Genomic DNA, 25,042 nt, shown 5'->3' with positions numbered 1-25,042 from the left:
TAATAGCCTGGTAAACATTTTTCCTAGTGCTGGATTTTCTATTCTGCTATGGCTATTTACTCCAGGTTTCTGAACTCAAAGGCTTTTCAGAATGTGCGTGTCCTAGAATACTAACTACATGTTTTGCCAAGAGATGAGATTTGTTTCAGCCAAAATGTCTTGTAGAAGACAAAAGATCTGCTTTTGTGTTACTTTGTTTCAATGCTTACTAATAAGACCTTGCTTTTAACCCTTGGTTTACAAGTGTTTCTTTTGAATAAGGGGCACTTAATTCTAAGATTATTTTAGCATCTTTTATATAGTAATTTATAGAACATATTTCTTTTGTCTGAAGAGGAAGTTGAATTTTCACTTTCAACCCCTTTCAGAGAGAAACCGCCAAAAACCTAAAGGAATGTTGTTTATTTGTTTTACTTATCTCAATGCATCCTTTCTGAGTCCATGAACCATTATTTCATTCCAGATACAATGTGCTTATGGGTGCTTAAGCTCATTTGGATTTTCCATTTATAAATTGATTTTGAAACAGGCTAAATATTTAAATATTATTAATTTGATCTATCAAATATACAATATAAATATATATGCAGGCAGCTTCTACATAGTCCTGGGTAATACACATACACACACACACATTTTCAAAATACTTAATTTGTTGCTTGTGGATTCCTAGAGATCAAAATGACACAATTATTTTTAAAGCTTTACATAGGGCTAAGAGTAGGGGTAGCTCAAGTGTAGATCTTTTGCCTAGCATATGTGACACTCCAGGTTTTCTCATAGCATTGAAAACAAAGGCCACTATCAATTTCCTCAGAGAGGCTCCTTTCTATGTTCTATACATTTAGAGTACCACTCAGATTTGCTTTTTATAATATAAGTACTCTACTTAGTCAAAATGGCAGCTCATAATATATCAAAGTGAGGTTAGGAGATTTTTCTATCATTCCTTACCACTTTAGGTATATAATTCAGTAACATTAAGTGCACTCAAATTGCTGTATAACCATCACCAATAACTTTGTATAGAATCCCCCTTTTTCTTGATATTGGTAATGAAACACAGGGCCTGGTGCTACCACTGACTTACTTTTCTTCTCGCACAGAATACCTTTTATCTTTGCATTCCTCTTCTCTTTCTTTTTTTTTGTTCCTCTTCTCTTTCTGCTTTCCTTCTTTTTCTATCTTTTCCACTATGCTTTTTCTCTCCCCCCTCCCTCCCCTCCTCTCTCTCCCTAAAAACAAATTCTTACTATGTTGTTTCAACCTAAAAACTTTTGGGATTAGAGAGAATCACTAGCATTCCTGGCTTTTCAATCATTTTTAATCAGTAATAATTCACTATAGAAATTATCTCTAACCATACACTGAAAATTATTGGAATTGTTCTGTTTTCTTGGACTTGTTAGATATAAATTATTTCTCTTACATTCTGTTTGTAGATTAGCAATCACCTTGTCAGTTATAGCATAGGCATTTGGATTAATAGAATAACTTTCTGAATGGAATAGAACATTAAATAACCAGCTTTCTCTAGAGAAATTGACAATCTCATTTCCAGAGATCCTGACTGCTCAGCTTAGAATCCGTTACCCATCTGGGATTCAGATCTGTTAGCGAAAGCTGACTCTCCTTCCCTCAACAGCTTGTTAAATGCAAGTAGCTCCTTAAGTAAGTGTGGGACTTCATGTCCAACTTCCTGTGTAGCCCCTGATAAATCAATGATGCTCCAGTGGAGGTCACACATCTAACAATATTTGAGCAGAACAAATTAGCCTTAATGTGTTTTGGTTTTTTCTTTGAAATAAACAAAATTTTGGCTGGGAAATGAAGGGAGATGGATGTGAGAAGAGTTGGTCAAATATGATAAGCCATAAAAATATTGTTTGAAACGGTAAAAAAAAAAATAGGAAGGAAGAAAAAAAAAACGCTTTCCTTTCCTTTGCTTACTGCTTTCTTCCTGTTTTATTCTCTGTTAACCCTACCCTCATCCTATAAGACATACACAAACAGCAATCAAAAGGCTCAGTATTTGATCCTAAATTTTTAAGCTATTGCAGAGTTGCATTGTAACTATTGAAACCTGAAAAACACTCGAATGTCTTATGAATCCCATTCTTATTCCATTCTGGGCACTTCCTGAAGAAGTAAAGTTCAGCTGTCTCCTGACTGAATGCATGTTGGTCTAACTAGAAAGTGATTTCTGTCATTACCCAGTACTCTGACAGGATTGGTGTTACAATGTAATTCTCTGTCTCAGGTATCAACTCAAAACTTTTTCACCTCTAAACCAAATGTATAAAAGAATAGCATTGGAAAACTTAGTGGATCTCATCATTCTAGTGACTAATTCTACTGGGATGAGAAAAAAGCTACAAGAATGCCACTAGTTCAGGGTCTTAAGGAAATAACAGAAAAAGACAGTTGCGAAAGCCTCATCAATAACTATCCTTGCTAAATAGAATTTGAAATAAAAAGACACAAATAATGATATTAATGCTGATGCCTAATAATTGAGTAGTACAGTACTATTTCTATAGAACTGAATTTTATTTTTTGCTTTGAATTTGAGTTTCATGCAATCAGAAGAAAATTCTCAATGGAACCATAAAAAATATTCTCCAGTATTAACTACCACTCAGTACAACTTTGGCTCTTGAATTTTTGCCTCTCCTGCCCTCTTGCTCTTTTACGCCTTTGTCTCTTCTCCCCCCGCCATACCCTTCCCCCCTCCATGTGCTCATGGCCAGCCTCTTCTCCTCTTCTTCCTCTCTGTCTCCTTCTCCCTTTCCCCCTCCCTTTCTCCCTCCTTCCTTTCTCCCTCCCTCTCTCCCTCTTCCTACTACCCTCTTAACTCCCTTCTCCATTGCCTGAATAAACTCTATTCTATACTAAAAAGGAAAAAGAGTACAAATGAGTAATTTTCTTAAAAAAATACAAAGCCAGGCAGAGTGATGCAGGCCTATAATCATTAAAATTAAAAAATGTGATTTCTCAAATAGACTTAAATATTTGGGAGTATGATTCCAGGAACACTTTTTTTTTTTTTTTTTTTTTTTTTTGTTCTACTCAACACGACCCTGTCCAAAACAAACAATCCAAAACACTAAGGAAGTTATACTTTTTGTTGGAGATGTTCATCTCCTATTCTTTTCTACTTTTCTTTTTTAGAAGGTGGGAAAGCATAGGGTTTTATTACATAACCCAGGCTAGCTTCAAACTGTGATCTTTCTACCCCAACTATGATTATACCGAAAGCCACCGCATTGTAACTTTAAAGGATAGATTATAAGGTATGTGAATGATAGCTCAATATGAATGTTAAACAGCTGTACATCGTCCCAATATTTTCATCTTTTTCCTAACTATTCTTTTTCTCCTAAATTAATGGCATTTAAAGTGAAAGAAGAACATACTTTTAAAAGGTTGTCCTGCCAGTGATCTTTAGCTACCCAAGAGCCTACAGTGGGAAAAAAAAACTTGGATTCTTTTTATCGCAATAGCTTTGTTTTAAATTTCTGTACATAACTAGAATTCCTGGGGAAGGATCACCTAAACATTTATTTAAGCCTCTTCAGTTTTGTGGTGAGAGCATCATTTATACCTTAGTGTAATTCTTCTTTTTCTACAGTCTGAGCTACTCAACATAGGTATTCACTATCCATTCAGAAGCAGTAAGAAGATTATTTTGTTAACTTTTAAAAACAGCATAATGCTGTTATTTAAATCAATGATTGTTAGATGATTTCCTTATTTACTACTGCATTATGAACTGTAGGGAAAATTTCCCTAATAGGTATTGTTACAAAACAGTGATACAAGCATGTCCCAATGAATGCATATGGTTTGGAAAAGCATGTTCCCAAGACAATCCAAAAGCTATTTGTTTTTTTCATGATTAAAGAAAGTTGTTTTGGCAGCCTCCCCAGTTACTTAAAATACTACGATTGTTCTCACTTCCGTTTGGTTAACTAAAGTATGAGGGTATAACTAAAAATAAATCTTTCTCGAAGTGCCCGTCAGTAAGTCCTACTTGCTTAATATAAATTTAGCTCCTCTTGCAGTTAATGAGAGCCATAAACTATTATGGTCTGTTAATAACGTCATATTATTATGAACATTGATATATTAAAAATGTGATTTCTTAAATGGTCTTAAATATTTGGGAGTATGATTCCAGGAACGTTTTGTTCTGCTCAACATGAGTAATTTCTTCTATTTCAGTCATTCAGAGGTTAATGACTATTTTGGAAAAATAGTATAATTTTAGAATATAGGTAGAAAATGAACAGTTAATACTCTAGAGTCTTCATTTCCTTTTACTTTCAAAAAGTAATAGTTTTCTTGATGACAGTTTGTTTTGCATTGAGAAACTGTTGACACCTTGCTGAAAATCCATGGAGTCTACTCTTAAGGCTTCTTTCTCTTAGCCAAGAGCCAATCCTAAGGCCCTCTTACTCTGTATTATTTTAGAGATTCACACATGTCAAAGTAGTCTTCCAGTTTTGTAATCTAGAAGTAACCATTAATAAATAGGTCCTTTTAGGTCTGTGAAAAAGAAGGAAGTTGTTCCTTGCAGTATGGGGAAATAGAAACAGAAAAGCCAGAAACTGACAAAGATGAAACTAATTGTTTACTTACTTGGTGCCTTTGTGAGAATGTTAAAAGTTTTCATCTTTTAGACTGTCTATAGCTTCCATTATTAAGGAGACTACTAGGGTATTCTCCTCTCACCCTATTCTTTGACCTTTTTTGGTTCTTTGTGTGTTTATATAGGCTTGGATTGAGGGGTCCTTAAGACCTTATTAAGCACACATAAATAGGTATTGTTCTATAAGATTTTTATTACGAATAGGACACATAATACTTTATTCAACGATCACCAAGAATATTTTTAAAGTACATTTCATTGTCCCACACCTTTAATCCCAACACCCAGAAAGCCAAGATAGGGAATAGCTACCTGTTAGTTCAACGCCAGCCTGGTCAACATATCAAGTTCCAGGCCAGTTCAAGGCTACATAGAGAGACCCTATCTCAAAAACATTTCTTTTCAAAGCAGAGATCAGTTTTTAGATATGACTATTCTTTGAGCACAAATTCATTTTATAGAGAAAATATAGGTTCTATTGAGTTTTCAAATTAGAGAAGAATCAGCTGTTTTAAGGGCTTCACAGCCCTTCTCTCCAGAACTATTTTTTTTTTGCTCTTGTGTAAAATGTTTTTGTCCATTTATTTGAGAAAATATGTTCACCTTTCCCAAAGATGACCATGCTTCTTTGACAATCATACCTCTAGCACTTCTTTTTTTGTATATTTTAAAAGACTTATTTTATTTATATTAATACACTGTAGCTGTCACAAGAGGGCATCAGATCCCATTACAGATATTTGTGAGCCACCATGTGGTTGCTGGGATTTGAACTTAGGACCTCTGGAAGAGCAGTCAGTGCTCTTAACTACTGAGACATCTTTCCAGCCCCCCTTTTCTTTGTATTTTTAATCTTAGAAACAAGACAGATTCATGGAGGAAATTTGTAAGTTTCATATATGAGAAGGCTCTGTTTGTTTGTTTTTTTTTTTTTTTTGGTAGAAGTTTAAAATACAACTATAATGAAACTATCTCCACATTCCATCAACCATCTAGGAGTAAAGAAATACATTTTATGAGCAAAGACCTCAGAGGAATAAATTACACTCATACCACTTCCCAGCTATTGTCACTAGACTTTAGCTTCCTTATTTATAAAATGGAAATATTAGTAGTCCTTGCCTCCACAGAGCTAATTGGAGCATTACATGAGGTAGTGTATATGAAGAGTTTCAGCCACTGCTAGGCATTGAGAAAGCTTAATGAATATTTGATGATGGTCATGACGATGATAAAGGATTTGAAGTCTCAAAAATTGGATTGTAGCATTTCAGCATACCATTTTGTAATAAGAAATCAGGTTACATAGTCAACCAAGGTTATTTGAATTTGCTAGTGGAAAGGAAATTCACTTCTTTGTCATCTAATGGATGCCAGATATTCTTTCTTATTCAGTTGTCATTGTGAAGAGACTGTGCACGTACTGTCAGGCTATGTAACTCTGCCTTGATAAACTTTTTTTCATGAACCTTTTTGAAAGTCTAGCACAACTTTTAGTATCATGCAGTGCATGAAGTTGACTTTCTACAGATATTTGTTAATCAAAATCTCAAATTTTCATGAGAAATTGTACTAGCAGAAAAGATTTGGGCTTTATGAATATCAGGAATTCATTTATTTTTAATCATAATTGTCCCTTTGTATCTGTAGAGGATTGGTTTCAGGACTTCCTATAAAAACCAAGATCTGGGAATACGTGAGTGCTTAAATTAAGTGAAATGTTGTTTTCATATACCTTATTCATATTCTCCTGTGTGCTTTAAATGATATATAGATTGCTTATAATAGCAGGCATTTGTAAATGCTATCTAAATAATTGTTATAATTTTTTGTTTCTGAAATAATAACCATAAAGGGATCTCTACACATAAGTATAGCTTTTTTAAAACTACTTTCTATCTGCAGTTGGTTGGATCTACAGACTAAGAATCTAAAGAACTACTAAAGGAATTGCATTGTAGATAGCACCTTATAATCGACCTAATTTTTCTTCTTTTTCTAAGAGTCTACCCCCTACTTACCCTTGTTTTGCTTAGTATATTATATGTCACACAATAAAGTAAAATAAATGGTTTCTAAATATCAAGCTGTCTTGACATTAGAAGCTTTAGAACTAAGCCACAAAAACAACTTGATCTAATAAAGGGAAATGATGAGGCGGGGCCTTCACACTTCAGAATCTACACAAAACAGAACTCTTGACAAGTTAGGGAAAGGATTCATGGTTTTCACAACAGGAAGCATCTGTTTGCCATGCTGATTTGGGGAAGAGAATCCATATTCCATTCTCTTGGCTTATGATGAACTAACTCTTCCAAAAGTATATGATTAGCCATGGTCAGATCACAGACTTGTGATGGGCTTGATTGGGAATTGGGAGGAGGAATCTAATCCTTCCTATTTATTTTAATGGCTGCTGGAACCATGCTCTGTACATAGTAATATCTACACAGTGGCAATTTCTCAAATGGAAATCAGGGTACACCTAGAAAAGAAAACTGGATGTTGAACATTTAAACTGGTAAAAGTCTGATTCTTTACAGCAAACATAGTAGTCTCAGCAGTCTTCATTTAGCTTGTGAAAACCTTTAAAGCTTGATCTGAGATCTGACTAGTGTGTGTCTAAAGATGGTCCTTCATTTAATCATTTTGTCACTCACATATGACCACCTTTCCAGGGAGATTTAATAAGAATGTTATGGTTTCAGCACTTATACTAAAAGTAGTTTTATCTTTATATAATTAACTGTTCGTAAAATTAATCAAAAGCTATAATTTCTTGTAAACTAAAAACAGCTAATACAACACTGAAGGAAATTTTAGTATTTTTTGTTAAAATTAGGCTTCATTAGGTATAATATATTTAATTTCCTTCAAAGGGAACGGTTTGGGTATGGTAGAAGATCCAGTTGCTTTGAAAATGATTTAGGTTGGAGTTGGAGGCTAGCCCAGCAGGTATAGTATTTTCTGTGCAAGCATGATGACTGAAGAACAGAGCCCCAGCACTTTTGTAAAAACCCATCCACAGTTAGTATGTGACTATCATTTCAGGCTATGGGTGCAAAAGCAGACAGATCCTAGAGCCACTCTGGTCAGACTAGTGATCTCCAAAAAGAGTCCCTGTCTCAAGAAAATAAGGTGGAGAGCATCACACCTGAGTCAAAGTTGACCTGACCTCCTTGTGTGTCCACATAGGCACGTCGGCCTGCACATACTTGTGGATACACATACCGGAATTTATGTCTCCTGCCTCCCTCCCTCCCTTCCTCCCATTCCCTTCTCCACTGTCTCTGCTTCTATCTTTGTTTCCCCCCACAAACATACACACATATTCATAAAAAGAATGGTTTATATTAGTCTAAATTTTTACTTATTATTTGTAGTCCTAGGAGAGGAACACAAGGCCCGGTGTATGCTAGGTAAACACTCTACCATTGAATAATACTCCAGCCCTCTTCTCCCTTCTTACTTTTTATTAATTCATTAATTAATTACTTTAAATCCCAGATCAAAGATCTTCCTCCCTCCTCTCCTCGAAGTCCCTCCCTCTCCCCTCCCCCCTCTCCTCCCCCACAAACTTTAGTCCTCTCTTTCTTCCTCAGAAAAGGGGAGGCCTCCAATGGATATCAATCTGCTCTGGCATATCAAGTTGTATCACCAGGTACAACTTTTATTTAGATTATACAAGGCAGCCCAGTTAGGGGAAAGGGATCCAAAGGCAGGCAACAGAGTCTGAGAGAGCTCCTACTCCTATTCCTGTTCCTGCTCCTGCTGTTAGGATTCCCACCTGAAGACCAAAGTTCACAACTGTTACATATATGCAGAGGAGCCTAGGTCTGCTCCTTGTATGCTTTCTGGTTGACAGTTCAGACTTTGGGCCTCTATGGTCCCAGGTTAGTTGGTTCCGTAGGTTCTCTTCTTACTTTAAAGACAGTCTCACTAAGTTGCTCAAGCTGGCTTTGCACTTATAAACTTCTGCCTCATTTTCCTGAGTTTATGGGATTGCAGACTCTCACAACAGGCTGGTTCTTGTAGTATTATCCATTTCAAATATATTCCCTTTACTTTTATGTTCCAGGGGAAAACTTACCCATTCCGTGGTGCATTTCCACCTGTTTGGAACCCCCTGGCGTATTTGGATTACAACAACCTGTGGAGAACAATGGATGAAATGGGAAAAGAGGTAAAATGTGGGTTTGATTTTGCACGTAGCATATTGCTGAAGAATGAAACTGATTAATATCCTTGCAAAGTACAAGGGACATTGCTGATTTGCGCTGATGCATACTCGTTCCAATATACACAACAATTCTGCAACAGCTAGGATTTTCACTTGACAGATGGAGACAATGGATACCAAGTATTTTGATAATTTACTCAAAACCATGCAGCAAGGGAACCGGAATTCAAAACACCACTGCATGTGTGCCTTTTTTTCTATATCTCTGAACATATATATGACACATTTCTGCCAAATATCTACTTACAGTTGTGTATCTACAGTGCCACTTTAAATAGTAAAGCAAGGGAGGACTTTCTGCTTCAGAGTTTATTTATTCTCAGGCTCTACAGCATTGTTGCCTCAAATTTCAGTTCGGGGCCTAAAATGAGTGTGATCTTCCAATAATAATATTGATATTAATAATGATTATCACCATCCCAATTATAAATAAATTTATACATGTTGTAATTATGATCACTGTTACTTCTGTTGTTGACAATAAATATCATTAAGGCATGAACTCCAGATTCATCTCATCTCTCTATGGACTTCTAAACAAATTACAGAGACAAAGAAACAAGGTTTTAAAGGTTCACATAAAGGCTTCTCTGAAAAGAGAGTTAGAACAATGGTTACTGTTCTCTTCACTCATGAGTGTTTCATTGCAGATCCCCGTTGATGCACCATGGCAAGCAAGACATGCTGAGGAATTGGACAAGATGACCATGAAAGATCTCATTGATAAAATCTGTTGGACAAAGTATATTTGACTGCTTGCAATCTTATTTTAAAAATCTCCTCTGATCCATTGTAGCCTGTCTTGAATAGTAGTAGTGCTGTTTTTAGTGACTTATAGGGAAAGTTAAGAAATATAATAATGATATTAGCTATAGCAGATTTGGGCAAAAAATGATAAAAAACTTAAGAAAGTATGTGCACGGAGTAGACCACTTTTGGACAAAAGGGTTATATCTTCAATAAAAAAATAGTAGCTATATTTTTATTTTATATTGAGGTTACCTACAAAAGCAGGTTGTAAACATGTTTTTAAAAAATTAATCTCAGAGGCTAGAAATATGGCTCAGAGGTTCAGAGTACTTACCAAGAGGCCATGAGTTCAGACCCCAGTTTCCATGTTGGGGAGCTTACAAAGTCCTATAACTCCAGCACCAGGGGAGCTGACCTTCAGTTTGGTCTGCAAGGACTCCCAACAAATGTGGAATGTGTGTATATCCCCTCCCCATATTCAAAAATGAAGATAAAACAGATTTAAAAAATAATTTCCATATAAATGTAGATAAGAAACTAGTCTGGATGAATAAAAATATAAACTATATAATGATTTTAATTAGGATTTATTATTAGCATAGTAACTTTCAGTTTACTACTATAGTCATGATTTAATGATATGGATACTTACTAAGAAATATAGTATTAGTAAATTGCTTGGATAAATATTCCAGCATGTATATGAACTAAGATGACTAGTGGGCTGTTTACTCTTGTGGAACTACTCTCATATATGCATCAAACATAGATCAATATGCTTTGTGGGGCATGCTTGTATGTTTTATTCCTTTTTCTTGTATTTCAATTGACACATATGATATTTATATACTTGTTAGCATATATTTATTTTAGGGCTATTATATAAAGACACTGTTAGACACTGGAAAGTATCTTCTTATAAAGGCCAAAACTGGCTTAGGCTTGTGATTAGATAACGTAATAGTACTAATATCTTCCAGTAATAAGCTATAGAAACATTTGAGAGTCAGGAAAAGATAGCATTAGATGCTAATTTCCAGGATAATTCAGAGGGTCAAGGGTAGGGTGGAAAAAATAGATAAACTAGTGACATGGCCCTTCCTATGAATGACCATGGTACCTTATAAGAATTACCAGAAAAGTATGAGGAAAGAGGATGCATGTATGTATTGTTCTGGAACAGCATCTTTCAGAATGGCATAATGTTAGAATACGAGAGAGTAAAATGTAGATGTAGTTTAGATGGTAGAAAAACCTAAGAGAGAGGAGGATAGAGAAGGTAATGTTATGGAATGTCTTCTGTGAATAACCAACATGAACAGAGAGAGGTTCAGACCTATGAGTGATTTAAGGGAATAGTATCCTTTAGGCAGAGAAAGTAAGGAGTAGTGTTTTTAAATGGCTTGAAAAGAAAAGAAAATTGGCATACTTGAACAAGTGAGTGATCAGGTTGGTGGAACATAGAGCCAGTAGTGTGAGGGTAGTTAATGTCATGAGTTAAGCAGCCTGTAGTATATCTATACTATTGTCTATATTCAAGGTTTGAGATGTTTCTCTATTTTAGCTATTGAAGAATTTTTAAATTTTGTTTCATGTTATTGTTTTTAAACTTTTTTGTTTTTTGTTTAGTTTTGTTTTGGTTGTTCTTGATTCTGCTAAACAAGGTTTCACTGTGTAGACTAGCATGGCTTCTAACTTGCTATCCTCTTTCCTTTGCCTACTGTATACTGACATTCCAGGCCCTATTACCATATAACCATTTTCAGCTTGCCATTGTTAAAATACTCACTGTGTTTAGCATGGTAGGGGATATTAGAGGTGGTGTAGGGTGATAATACAGGAGGGTCACCACTTTCTCTGTCTAAGAGATTGTACAGTAGCCTGGACAAGAATGGAGTCAGAAGAGATATGAATGTGAGGAAAGTCTTTAAAATAGGTTAAAAGTATGCCTAATGTTCAAGGATATTGCATCTTTAGATAGACCATATTTGAAGCTAAACCCCATTTCTTAATAGCAGAAGAAAACTTTTTCTTTTTTCTCCAAAAGTTAACAAATGCTTTCCTATGGATGCTCAGACCATGAAATTTTGGTTGTTATGTATTTGTTTTCCAAAATAGTACAAACACTTTTTAATATTTTAGTTATATGTTTTTCAAATATTATCCCCTTTCCCAGTTTGCCCTTCACATATCTCCTATCTCATACCCTATTCCCCTGCTTCTATGAGGGTGCACTGCCACCCACACACCCATTCCCATTTCACTGCCCTGACATTCCCCTACACTGGGGCATAGGGCCTTCACAGGACCAAGGGCCTCTCCTCTCATTGATGCACAAGGCCATCCTCTACTACATATGCAGCTGGAGCCATGCAAATCCCTTCAGCTCCTTCAGTCCTTTCTACTTGTACTCTATTATACGTTGTAAAGGTGCTTTTCTCTGACTTCTGTATGTGTTTTTAATTATGTTGTTATTGATGTGTATGTAGCTGGTGTATCCTTTTCACAGTATGTATGTGACATGGGTGGAGGTCACATGATAACTTTCAGGACTTGGTTATCTTCTTCTTCCTATATGCATTGACATGTGATTTTCATTCTTATTCTGTGAACAGAACTGCTCGGGAATTTGCTTATCTTTTTGTGAACATTAATGTGACTTCTGAGCCTCATGAGGTATCTGCCCTGTGGTTCCTGTGGTATGTGAGGCAGTGTGGAGGCACTGCTAGGATATTCTCAGTCACCAATGGCGGCCAGGTATACACTGTCTGTTCTGAAACTAAACTCTCCCAGAACAATGCTTGATAATCCCTCCATTGTTTATAATCATTTATGGTAGTATTAAATAACCTAAAATATGTCTGGAAATTTTCTCATTTTTTTTATTCCTGTAAAGTTCATTGCTAAAGAATATTTCATTTTGAATTAATTATATCTTAAGAATTAAATTCCTTCCCTTAAAATGTAGGAAAATGAAGCTATTTATATCAAAGCAATTAAACTACTCAAAATGAGTTAATTTCCAAGAAAATTATAGTGCTTAGAAAATTAGTATACTTAAAATTATCCCAGTTCTTTACCACCTGTTTCTCACAGGTATTCTTTCATGTTAACAAATGTAGAATGGAAATTATTCTTTTAATTCACACAAGTAATTTGTGTCCACTTTTAATAGTAAGTTCTATAGTTTGGATTTTATAATTTTCCCGTTACTTGCAGTTTTTTACTTATATACACTTCCATTACCAATGAATAAAGATATTCAATTCATTGACTAAATATATAATAAATTAACAGCAAACTCAGAATATTAAATCCCTAATTCCTTAGACTCTGACATTCATTGAAAAGATCTATCTCCCTTTTCCAAAGAAAATGTCTCTTATCTAGGAATGGTATGCCTGAGTGAGATGAGGTTAATTAATTAATTGCAGCTTAACTCGATTTTATGCTGTGTTGCTTGAGTCCCAGAATTTTGAGTATATTTTATGAATTTAGGCTTTGTCTTCAAAGTAAATTGTTGTTCTTCTCTGGAGATCATCAGAAGTCTCCAAATTGTTCTTGTGATATATAGAGTTGTTGCTAATTGGACCCCTGTTTTTTGCAAATATAGGACTTTTTTCATTTTAAAATGTGTAGTTATAAACAGAGACTCAATATTAAACAGATGCTTAGCTATCAGTATTCTGCCTTGACAATGAAACTTACAGTTAGTTTTGAGACAAAGATTTTCAAAAGCTGAAATTTAGGTTCCTAGGACTTGATTTGGCTATTTCTGATAGGGTATTGCTAACCCTAATAGTACCCTAACCTGTTCTCTTAGACTCACATTATCTATAATATAATCTTTTTTATGTCTTTACCTGCTCAGGCAAGTAACTCCATGGGGAATTAGAAAGCACAGCCCCTAGGATCAACATAGTTACCCCACCTTCCCAGAGCTCCTTACATACACCATACTCATGGACATTTGACATTCCCAGGCTTGCAATTTGCATGTAGTTAGGGCAGCATTGGCATAGAGAACATTTTCTTCCGGCCTCTGATTTTATATGCTAGTAATGACTTTTCCTTGCTACAATCTGTGCTGAGAATAATTAAGGTACCTTGGTTCTGTCCTAATGATTCTTCCTTCAATTGGATATGCTAAGGATAGAGGTCTGACATTGATATTCCTGGAAATTTACCAATTGGTGGCAAATGTTCCACCACTCTCCTTTTATAACTTTTCTTTATGCTTACATTCTCCAATAGGAACGGAAATTTGTAGGTGGATCTGGCCAAGTGAGTGAACAGATAATGGTTCTTCTTGGAGATAAAGTGAAGCTGAGCTCTCCTGTTACTTATATTGACCAAACAGATGACAAAGTCATTGTAGAAACACTGAATCATGAAAACTATGAGGTAATCTATTATAGGCAAAGGCATTTGTGATAAATGGGTTTTATGCCATTTGTAACTTCTAATTGTATGTAATATAATCTGTAGTTTAATTAAATGCAGCATATATTCACTTCAAGTCTTTCAGATTGACAGACTTGGTTTGCTTACTATCCTAGTTTGCTTCTCTGTTGTTGTGATAAACACCATGAACAAAAATGACTTTGGGAAGTAAGGGTTTATTTGGCTTACAGGTACAGATCAGTCTATCATTGAGGGAAGTCGTTGCAAGAATTCAAACAGGAACAGAGTCAGGAATCATACAGAAGTACCACTAATTGGCTTGTTCCCATGATCTGTTTACTTTGCTTTCTTTTACTACACAGGACCACCTATACAAAGGTGACACCATCCACAATGGACTGGATGGTCCCATATCAATCATTAATCATAAAAATGCTACACAGAAATGCCCACATTCAAGTCTAATGGAGGCAGTCCTTCAGTTGTGGTCCTACTATCCAAGCTAATTCTAGCTGTGTCAAGTTCACAAAACTTACCAGCCCACCTTTATTGTTCTATTTTATTGTTTCAGAGTGGGATGATTTTGTTTTTTTGTTTTTTGTTTTTAAATGATGCTTCATACCTTCTGCAAAGGCTCATGCTTCAGGTAATATTTTGCATATTGTATTTCAGTGCAAATATGTAATTAGTGCCATACCACCAGTTTTGACTGCCAAAATCCACTTTAAACCAGAGCTTCCACCTGAGAGAAACCAGTTAATTCAGCGTCTCCCAATGGGGGCAGTCATCAAGTGCATGGTGTATTACAAGGAAGCTTTCTGGAAGAAAAATGGTAGGTTACTCTTATTTGTGTTTAAGCTTTAAGTACAGAAACAACTTTTTTTAAAGGATATTGAATAGAATATGCTGAATACAGAAATATAAGTGTGTCCAAATTTTTAGAGAAATTATTGTCGCTAAATTTCACAAAATGGTCTCAAGAGTGATTGACAGTGGTGGGAAAAGATGCAAGCATACAGTGGAATATCAATTAGAGGGCCATTGTCATTCATCTTGCTATTTACTCTTCATAAGCAGAATGAGACCAATAGGCCCAGAGACCAGGGTTCTGAAGTAAGGTGTTCCTGAACTTCACCAGCTTATTAGCGTTGCTCTCTTAACATAAAATGATGATACGGTTTTGTGATAAATGCTTATGGGGTGTTGTAAATATTAAATAAAATAGGGCTTAAAATATAGGTACTTTCCAGATTTGCTTCCTGCTCATATTCAGTAGAATCCTTTTTACAGCTTCCAGGGTTAATGGAAGTAATTCTTTTAGCACGTCTCATTTCATTTTCCATGTGTCCCTGCATGCAGGACCATTTTACCATTTTTTTAAGTCTTACCATTTTGCCATGCACGAGTCATAGCTCTTTATAAAAATGATAGATGGGAAATTTTCCACATAAGGGATAGACATCTTTGTATAGTCATGTGAGTCTTTAAAATAAAAGAGCCTAGATGTAGAACAGAGTAGTAGTTTAAGATTTTATTTCTTCTTTGTAATATAGTTTATATATATATATATATATATATATATATATATATATATATATATGTATATCCTATATGTATATGTATCTCTAATGTTGGTATCAATCTCTTAATTTTCTCCTGCTTAAGACTATTGTGGCTGCATGATTATTGAAGATGAGGAGGCTCCAATTTCCATCACTCTGGATGACACTAAACCAGATGGGTCACTGCCTGCCATCATGGGGTAAGTTTCCAATTTGTGTTGGTATAGGTGCTAGCAAAGGATATTGCTTTAAAATGTGGCATATGCAATGATAACTATAAACTCTATCTTGTTTCCATGTTATAAAATATCCATAACAGTGTTTTTGTATGTGACACTCTTGGAAAACTGCTAAACTTGATACTATTTTTAACTTTTTCCCACCTATGAGTTTCTTTCTTCTATAAAACTTACGTGCTGAGGATAGAGTGGATCAAGCAACTAGACAGACAGATGGACAGATGGGCTGACGGGTGGACAGTATGATAGTGTTGCATAGAGACAGAATGGCCACAGTCACTCTGGAAAGAGAAGCACTTCACCCTGTAAAACTGTCTAAATACAGTGTCTGTGGATTTGATCGGCCTTCTGAATACTTGTTGCATACTGAGTAATAGTGTCAGTATGAGACAGGGCATCAGTAGCCTATGGTTATTGTTCACCAACAACATTTCTTTTAGCTTTAGAAGTGCATAGATAGTACCAACAGCCTACGTAGAACTAGTATTCCAGAGAAGGAAATGGGCCCTCGAAAAGGAAATGCTAAGGAAAGACACACCTTCCTAGTTGCTTACTTTTGTCCTTATAAAAAATCCTATACATACAAAAAGACTTTTATAGTATTGTACTATTACAAAGGAACACATGTTAATAACAGACAAGTGACTTTTAGGGATCAATGGTTTCTGCTTTTGTTTTCTGGGAAATGCAGGCTTCCTTCTTAAAGAGATAGTTGAGCTCAATAAAAGATCACATTATACCATTTTTGGAAAGTTACAGAGAAAAGGAGCAGATCCACGTTCCAAGTAACTTAGGAAGTCAGCTCTTCCTGGGTTGCTGATGAAATGTTTAATAGCCAGTTCTCTGGCTATAATGTAAGCAATAGCACTGAATTCCTGAGATAAGCAGTGGCTTAAAATATAATGTCCATAGAAGCAGCATATCTTCTTCATCTTTAGTCTCACTGAGTAAGACAAGATTCATGTAGTTTACCCAAATAGACAAATTGCTATAGGCCAACACAGAACAGATCAGTATGTACGTTTCAGAATGTCATGAAAGTCAGTTCAGTTATAGGTAGAAAACCATTGATAGTCTTGCCTTGTGCAACACTGGAGTTGCTTTGGCTTTTGTCCAAGACCAGCTCGGGCAAACAACTTGGGGTTCCCCAGAGCCAGAGCGAGGATTGAAAGAAGACAGGTTAGTTAAAGTTGCAGCATGACTTCGGCTGGACTTGAGGCCTAAGCCTCATGGCTGAATCAAAGCTTGGTTTAATTCATCCCTTCTTAAATCACTTTAATTACGTGCAGAAAGGTAATATCAGTTCTGAGACAGGGATCAAGCAAGATAACAACCAAAGATCCTGAAAACATTTTACTGGAGGTCAGGTGAAAAGGTCAGAGACAAAAATGGATACTGCTGTGCCTACATTCTGAAATCCACCCTGCCCTGAGCTGCATTCCTAAGGATACTGCCTGGAGCATCAAATAGGAATGTACTTCCTATACCACATTCTAAAAGGCCCTGCCCCGAACTACAGATGTGTATGTACTTCCTTATAGCCTCATTCTTGAGAGCCCTATCCTGAACTACAGATGTGGATGTACTTCCTTATAGCCTTATTCTTGAGAGCCCTACCTTGAGCTACAGATGCCAATGTGCTTGATACTAGCCCTTGTAGGGCGTAGCACCAAAGCCAGATTCCTGCCTTGGCCAGCCCCAAGATGTCCTGGAATAAAATTAATCTTAATATTACTCCACCATCAACTCTTTAGAGGTGCCAAAAATGCTCTCCACAGGCTTTCTAACAGAGATATATGTGCTGGCACCCTTCCAGTTATTACTGGAATGATTTGGGAAATTCCTAGAAGAGATATATTTATTATTTTATTATTTTGTTGCTAAAAATGTATATCTGGGTGGAAAATATTTTAGTACATACTTACTTTGTAGAAGGATCAAACCAAGTTTGTTAGCATGTCTTTTACCTCATATAATAATTTCTTAGTGATAAAAGCATTTAAAATCTTGTTTAGATTCTTTAAAACATACAGTAAGTTAATATTAACAATAGCTACCCTACTATGGAGTAGATCACCAGAACTTATTTCTCCAGTATTAATGATATTTTATATTTATGGGAGGTCAGACTATATCTCTTCTAAACATGATGCAGTAGAGCTCTCTGCCTGCCTTCTGTTTACCTAAAACAAGGTAAAGAAGGAAGGCCAATGTGGATGCCTTAGTCCTTCTTAGAAGGGAGAACAAAACACTCATGGGAGGAAATAATGGAACAAATAGAGGATCAGGGATTGGAGAAAAGATCATCCAGAGACTGCCTCACCTGGGGATCCACCCCATATGCAGCCACCAAACCCAGTCACTATTGCTGATGCCAAGAAGTACTTACTGGCAGGAGCCTGATATGGATGCCTCCTGAGAGGCTCTGCCAGAGTCATACAGATACAGATGAGGATGCTTGCAGCTAACCATTGGACTGAACACGGGGACCCTGATGAAGGAGCTAGAGAAAGGACTGAAGGAGCTGAAAGTAGTTTGCAACCCCATGGGAAGAACAACATTATCAACCAACCAAACCCTCCGGAACTCCCATGGAGTAAAAAACCAACCAATGAGCACACATGGAGGGAACCATGGCTCCAGTTGCATGTGTAGCAGAGGACAGCATTGTCTGGCAATTGAGGGAGGAGAGGCCTTTGGTCCAGTGAAGGCTCATTTTCCCAGTATAGAGGAACACCCAGCTGCTGAGGTGGGAGAGCATGGTTGGGAGAAGGAGCATCTTCATGGAAGCATGGGAATGAAGGGAGAATAACATTTGAAATGTAAATATAGAGAATATCCAAGAAAAAGGGAAAAAAGGAAAAATCTTTTTCAGTCCTCCCTGCATCTCACTTCCATCTTACTGGAAATAGCACTTTATTAGTTTAGAGCTAGAGTCAGAGGAAGCTTCAAGCTGACATCCAAAAGTAGCTTCCTGTATATTTGCCTTCTCATGGTTTCCCCATCTTCATAAGACTAAAACTTTCTTCTTATTTTGATAATATGTTGTTGTTAGGTATGCAAATAAGCCAGACTTAGCACTTCTGGGTTACTTTGTACCAGTGCATCTCCCAAAGACCACACATTGTAAAGAATAATAAACTTGCTCATTTTTCTTTTGTAAATCTTGCTTGTTGTTATTAGTGCAACTGTTTGAGGATTGAGGCGTTGAAAATTAAGTTTTGTTTTCTCACTGTTGTTGAGTAGCTACTCTTTGTTGTATTAGGGCAGTAGCCTCCACTCCTCTCTCCCCTCTTGTGTGTACAACTCTGATATTGCACCCAGTGCCTGGTATGTGGTAGGCAAATGTCTACTGTATTTTTCATGGGTAATTTTAATATAGAGTCTCACTAAATTACTCAGTAGCAAAATTGGATTTAAACTTTAATGTTTCAGATTCCTGAGTAGCTGTAATTGCAGGACTGTATTACCAGGCCCAGCTAGATTGCTTTCCCTCCCGTGCCTTCTCTTCTTCCCTGCTTCCCTCCCTTCTCTTCCCTTCCCTTCCCTTCCCTTCCCTTCCCTTCCCTTCCCTTCCCTTCCCTTCCCTTCCCTTCCCTTCCCTTCCCTTCCCTTCCCTTCCCTTCCCTTCCCTTCCCTTCCCTTCCCTTCCCTTCCCTTCTCTTCTCTTCTCTTTTCTCTTCCCATCTTGTCTTGTCTTGTCTCTTCCTTCCTTCCTTCCTTCCTTCCTTCCTTCCTTCCTTCCTTCCTTCCTTCCTTCTTTTCTTCCTTCCTTTCTTTCTTGAGGCAGGTTCTCATGTAGCAAGACTGGAGTCCAACTTGCTATATAAATGGGACTAACTTTTAACTCCTAATTCTGTTGCCTTCATCACTTAAATGCTAGGATTGCAGGTATATACAACTACATCAGACTTTGTGCTTTGTTCTTGATAATGAAAACATTGAAGGTATATTACCTACACTTTGAATTTCACTCTAAAAGCCTCAAAACCAGAGATAATAATTGACCAGCACTGTGTTTATAATAACCATTGCCTTTTAGAAACTATATATTAGAACTACTAAATACTTCCAACACGCCCCCAGCATGTTTGATTTTCTCAGTAAACGGCTAAATAAAATTGAAAAATATTTGTCTACAGCGTAAGTGATTATTATACACCTAATTTGAGATTTGATAAAAACTTGAGGTCAAAGCCATACAAAATCATCTGACTAATGATTTAATTTTTTATTAGCTCTGGGTAATTTTTAAAACTATTTTACAAGTCTGAACCTACAGATCATTGCATAAATCTAAAATTTAACCATAATTATGAATTTTGAGTCATCATTAAAAGTGCTAATTCAAGCAAAATGATGATGTTACCCCATAGGATGAATAGTTCAAATTTCAGGTTTTAATTCATTTAATTTTAAATATTAAGACCCAAATGATGGATTTTATTGTAGAACTTCATTCGTACATTGTTTTTTGCAAATAATTCTCTTCTATTATTTATCCCCATCCTCCAGCACCCCTTTTGCTCTTCCCTTAAATAATATACAACTGCCAGTGGAACTCACCCTGTGTTAACATACTTGGCATATTTGCTTCTCAAAACATTCTGTAATAGCTGACAGTCCTAAAGGAGTTTCTGGTTATAATCGAGGAACACTTTAATTCAGGGCTGAGGAGAAAAAGAAATATTCCCTTTCAGTCTTGCTCTATCTGTCTATTTTATATCTGTAGAACAAAATAAATATAATTTTAACCATTTTAATGAGGAAGTAGTTTTATCTCATTTTAGTTCATTTGGATTTAGAATGGGTACTGGAGAATAAATCTAGAGCTTTCTGCATGCAACTAATCAACTGCTTTACTACTGAGTTGTGTCCCTACCCATCCTTTGAATTTTTGTAAGATTTCTGTTTCTATTAATAGTATAACTAAGGATTCATCTCACAATTCAATTCTTTCAAATGTGCAGATAGTATTATTTATACAATAAACAGAATCTATTTGAGCAGATGGATTATAGCTGAGTTTTACTAACTTACTTTATTGGAGGGCAGTATTTAATTAGTTTCCAAGGAAGCTGAGTTAGAGATAGAGGCATAGGTACAAGAGGTTTATTGTTGTGAAATTTAGAGATGACTTCTTTTGTGGGAGGGGCCAGTTGGAGAGTTGTATGTCAGTAGTTAGCCAGCCTATGGAAGTCTGGAAGCTGGAATGGTTCTTCCCAGTCAAACTGAGACAAGGGAATAGACACCTCACTCACTGAGTGTCAATTGCCTCTTAGGAAAGGATGTTGACAGAGGGATTTATCTGCTGCTGAGTATAATTCCCCAGAGAAGGTTTTATCTGTGAGATAAGGGTACCAATTATTGGCTCAAAAGTGTGGGGATGGAGGGATGTATCATGGTACCTATGATATGCCTGTATTAATAGTTGTTCAGCTTTTATTGAGTGTCATTGCAGGGATAATCATCTAATATAGTTTTAATATGCACAACATCTAATTTTCTATATCAAATATGGTGTTAAATTTTAGAAGCAAAATACTGATCAAGAGGTTGGTTATCTGTTACTTAGGAGCTAACAGGCTACAGAATTCTGGAAGCAGAGAGAGCCAAAGATAGGATGACATTTGCCGAGGAAAACGGGAGGGCTGGGAGAGTTCATTAATGCTGAATAGGTGGTAATGTACACTTAGCTTGACTATAACTGAACATTCAAATGTGGCTTTCTTCTCCAGCTTCATACTTGCCCGGAAAGCTGATCGACTTGCTAAACTACATAAAGACATAAGGTAAGCAATCTATACCTGAAAATCAATAATGGTTACCTGGACATTCTGTTTGTTGCACCAACAATAGTAGAATAACAGCAAGAAAAGCACAATATTTTACAAATATGATTATCCTTAAAAAACAATTTTTAAAATATTTGGTAATATACTTCTTGGGCAAAATGTCTATGAACTTATATTAATTTAATTTTACAAATTTGTATTCATTTTATGTGGTTAAGATGTAGGGTTTTCCTAGAATACTTAGCTATATAGAGCGCCTGGGGATTAATTCCTTTTCTTAAGCACCCTATACTTGTACCTTTGAACACATAATTCACCATTATAATCACTGTGGTGATAAATTTCTAATAAGAAAAAACTTGGTGTGTGTGTGTGTGTGTGTGTGTGTGTGTAGGCTCATGCACACATGAATGGACAACTGAGAACAATTTGTGTCATCAGTTTTCTCTACCTTGGAATGGGTTTCAAGAATTGAGTTCAAGTCATCAAGACTGTAAAGCAAGTACTTTACCACTGACCCTAGCCCTAACATTGAAATTTTTGGGGGACACATGCATTCAAACCATAGCCGCTGACATGTGACAAAGTCAAGAGTAGCAGATAGAATTCTTCTTTTTTGTTTCATTATACCACACTAAGCCTGACATTTTCTTTTGGATTTTCTGCCTTTCCTTTTTATTAATAATAAAATAAATAGCAGACTGGAGGTGGACATTTGATTATGATTCCACACACTGGTTAAACTCTAAAATTCTTATAAGACAAAACCTTTACTGAAAATATCAGTAATAACAACTATGGTTTTCAAAACTGACTGTGTCTAACTCTCCCAAAAGGTATTAGGAAAGTCTATTTTCTTGAAGCTTATAAAATGTCTCTTTTTTTAATTGGATATATTTTATTTACATTTAAAATTTTATCCCCTTTCCTGGTTTCAACTCCATAAACACCCTATCCCATCTCCACTCTCCCTGTTTCTATGAGGGTGCTCCTCCACCTACCTACCCACCCCCTCCCAATTCTCAGCCCTGACATTCCCCTACACTGGGGCAGGACCAAGGGCTTCTCTTCCCATTGATGCCCAACAAGGCCATCCTCTGCTACATATGCAGCTGGAGCCATGGGTCCCTCCATGTGTACTCTTTGAATAGTGGTTTAGTCCCTGCGAGGTCTGGTTGGTTGCTATTCTTGTGCTTAAGGAGTTGCAAACCCCTTCTGCAACTTCAATCCTGTTTCTAACTCCTCCACTGGGGACCTCCTTCTCTGTTCAATGGTTGGCTACAAGAATCTGCCTCTGTATTTGTCATGATCTGGCAGAGCCTCTCAGGAGACAGCTAGGTTAGGCTCCTGTCAGCATGCACTTCTTGGCATCAACAATATTGTCTGGTTTTGGTGGCTATATATGGGCTGAATCTACAGGTGGGGCAGTCTCTGGATGGCCTTTGCTTCACTCTCTGCTTGAAACTTTGTCTCCATATTTCCTCCTGTGAATATTTTTGTTGCCTCTTCTAAGAAGGACCAAAGCATCCTCATGTTGGTCATCCTTCTTCCTGAGCTTCATGAGATCTGTAAACTATATAATAAGTATTCTAAGCTTTGGGGCTAATATCTACTTATCAGTGATTGTATAGCATGGGTTTTTTTTTTTTTTTTTTTTTTTTTTTTTTTTTTTTTTTTTGAGATTGGGCTACCCCACTCAGGATGATATTTTCTAGTTTGCTTAGGAATTTCATTAATTCATTGTTTTAACAGCTTTGTAGTACACCATTGTGTAAAACTGCCACATTTTCTGTATTCATTCCTCTGTTGAAGGACATTTGGGTTCTTTCCAGCTTCTGGTTATTATAAATAAGGCTGCTATGAACATGGTGGAACATGTGTCCTTGTTATATGTTGGAGTATCTTTAGAGTATATGCCCAGGGGTGGTATAGCTGGGTCTTCAGGTTGTACAAGGTCCATTTTCTGAAGAACCACCAGGCAGATTTCCAGAGTAGTTGTACCAGCCTGCAATCTCACCAGCAACAGTGGAATGTTCCTCTTTTTCCACATCCTCATAACATCTGCTGTCGCCTGAGTTATTGATCTTAGCCTTTCTGACTGGTGTGAGTTGGAATCTCAGGGATGTTTTGATTTGCATTTCCCTGATGACTAAGGATGTTGAACATTTCTTTAGGTGCTTCTCAGCCATTCGATATTCCTCAATTGAGAATTCTTTGTTTAGCTTTGTATCCCATTTTTAAAATAGGGTTATTTGATTCTTTGGAGTCTAACTTCTTGAATTCTTTGTATAAATTGGATATTAGCTGTCTGTGGGATGTAGGATTGGCAAAGATCTTTCTTCCATTCTGTGGGTTGTGTTTTGTCCTAATGACAATGTCTTGTGCCTTACAGAAGCATTACAGTCTTATGAGATCACATTTGTCAATTCTTGATCTTAGAGCATAAGCCATTAGTGTTCTGTTCAGAAAAATTTCCCCAGTGCCCAGGTGTTTGAGGTTCTTTCCACTTTTTCTTCTATTAGTTTGAGTGTATCTGGTTTTATGTGGAGGCCCTTTATCTACTTGGATTTGAGTTTTACAGGGCAATAAGAATGGATCTATTTGTATTTTTCTACATGCTGACTGCCAGATTGAAACAGCACCATTTATTGAAAATGCTATCTTCTTTCCACTGGATAGTTTTAGCTCCTTTGTTAAAGATCAAGTGATTATAGGTGTGTGGGTTAATTTCTGGGTATTCAATTCTATTCCATTGTTCTACCTGCCTGTCCCCTTATCAATAACATAGAGTTTTTATCACTATTACTCTGTAATATAGCTTGAAGTCAGGGATGGTGATTCTCCCAGAGTTCTTTTATTGTTCTTTTAATAGATTTTGCTATCCTGGAATTTTTGTTATTTCAAATGAATTTGCAAATTGCTCTTTCTAAATCTATGAAGAAGTGAATTGGAATTTTGATGGGGATTGCATTGAATCTGTAGATTGGTTTTTGTAAGATGGCCATTTTTACTATATTAATTCTGCCAATCCACGAGCATGGAAGATCTTTCCATCTTCTGAGGTCTTCTTCAATTTATTTTTTTCAGAGACTTGAAGTTCTTGTCATATAGATCTTTTACCTGCTTGCTTAGAGTCACACCAAGGTATTTCATATTATTTGTGACTATTGTGAAGAGTGTCATTTCCCTAATTTCTTCCTCAGCCTTTGAGTAGAAGAAGGCTACTGATTTGTTTGAGTTAATTTTATATCCAACCACTTTGGTGATGTTGCTTATCAGCTGTAGGAGTTCTCTGGTGGAATATTTGGGGTCACTTATGTATACTATCATGTCATCTGAAAATAGTGATATTTTGATGTCTTCCTTTCCAATTTGTATCCCTTTGGCATCCTTTTGTTTTC

The 25,042-nt window shown here is 36.4% G+C and overlaps 1 protein-coding gene across 1 annotated transcript in view; it reads left to right on the top strand.

The window, feature by feature from the left end:
* MAOA (monoamine oxidase A) overlaps positions 1 to 25,042 on the top strand; it is a 58,365-nt gene that overhangs the window by 21,832 nt on the left and 11,491 nt on the right. Inside the window, exons 4-10 of the mRNA XM_080909918.1 lie at positions 8,730 to 8,834; positions 9,542 to 9,633; positions 12,257 to 12,398; positions 13,896 to 14,045; positions 14,718 to 14,877; positions 15,711 to 15,807; positions 21,585 to 21,638. Of these exons, the coding sequence (XP_080766044.1) occupies positions 8,730 to 8,834; positions 9,542 to 9,633; positions 12,257 to 12,398; positions 13,896 to 14,045; positions 14,718 to 14,877; positions 15,711 to 15,807; positions 21,585 to 21,638 (800 nt within the window). The remainder of the gene's footprint in view (positions 1 to 8,729; positions 8,835 to 9,541; positions 9,634 to 12,256; positions 12,399 to 13,895; positions 14,046 to 14,717; positions 14,878 to 15,710; positions 15,808 to 21,584; positions 21,639 to 25,042) is intronic.

Source organism: Micromys minutus (genome assembly GCF_963924665.1).
Source record: "Micromys minutus genome assembly, chromosome: X".
Taxonomy (NCBI): Eukaryota; Metazoa; Chordata; class Mammalia; order Rodentia; family Muridae; genus Micromys; species Micromys minutus.
This window is presented reverse-complemented; position numbering and strand designations above follow the sequence as displayed.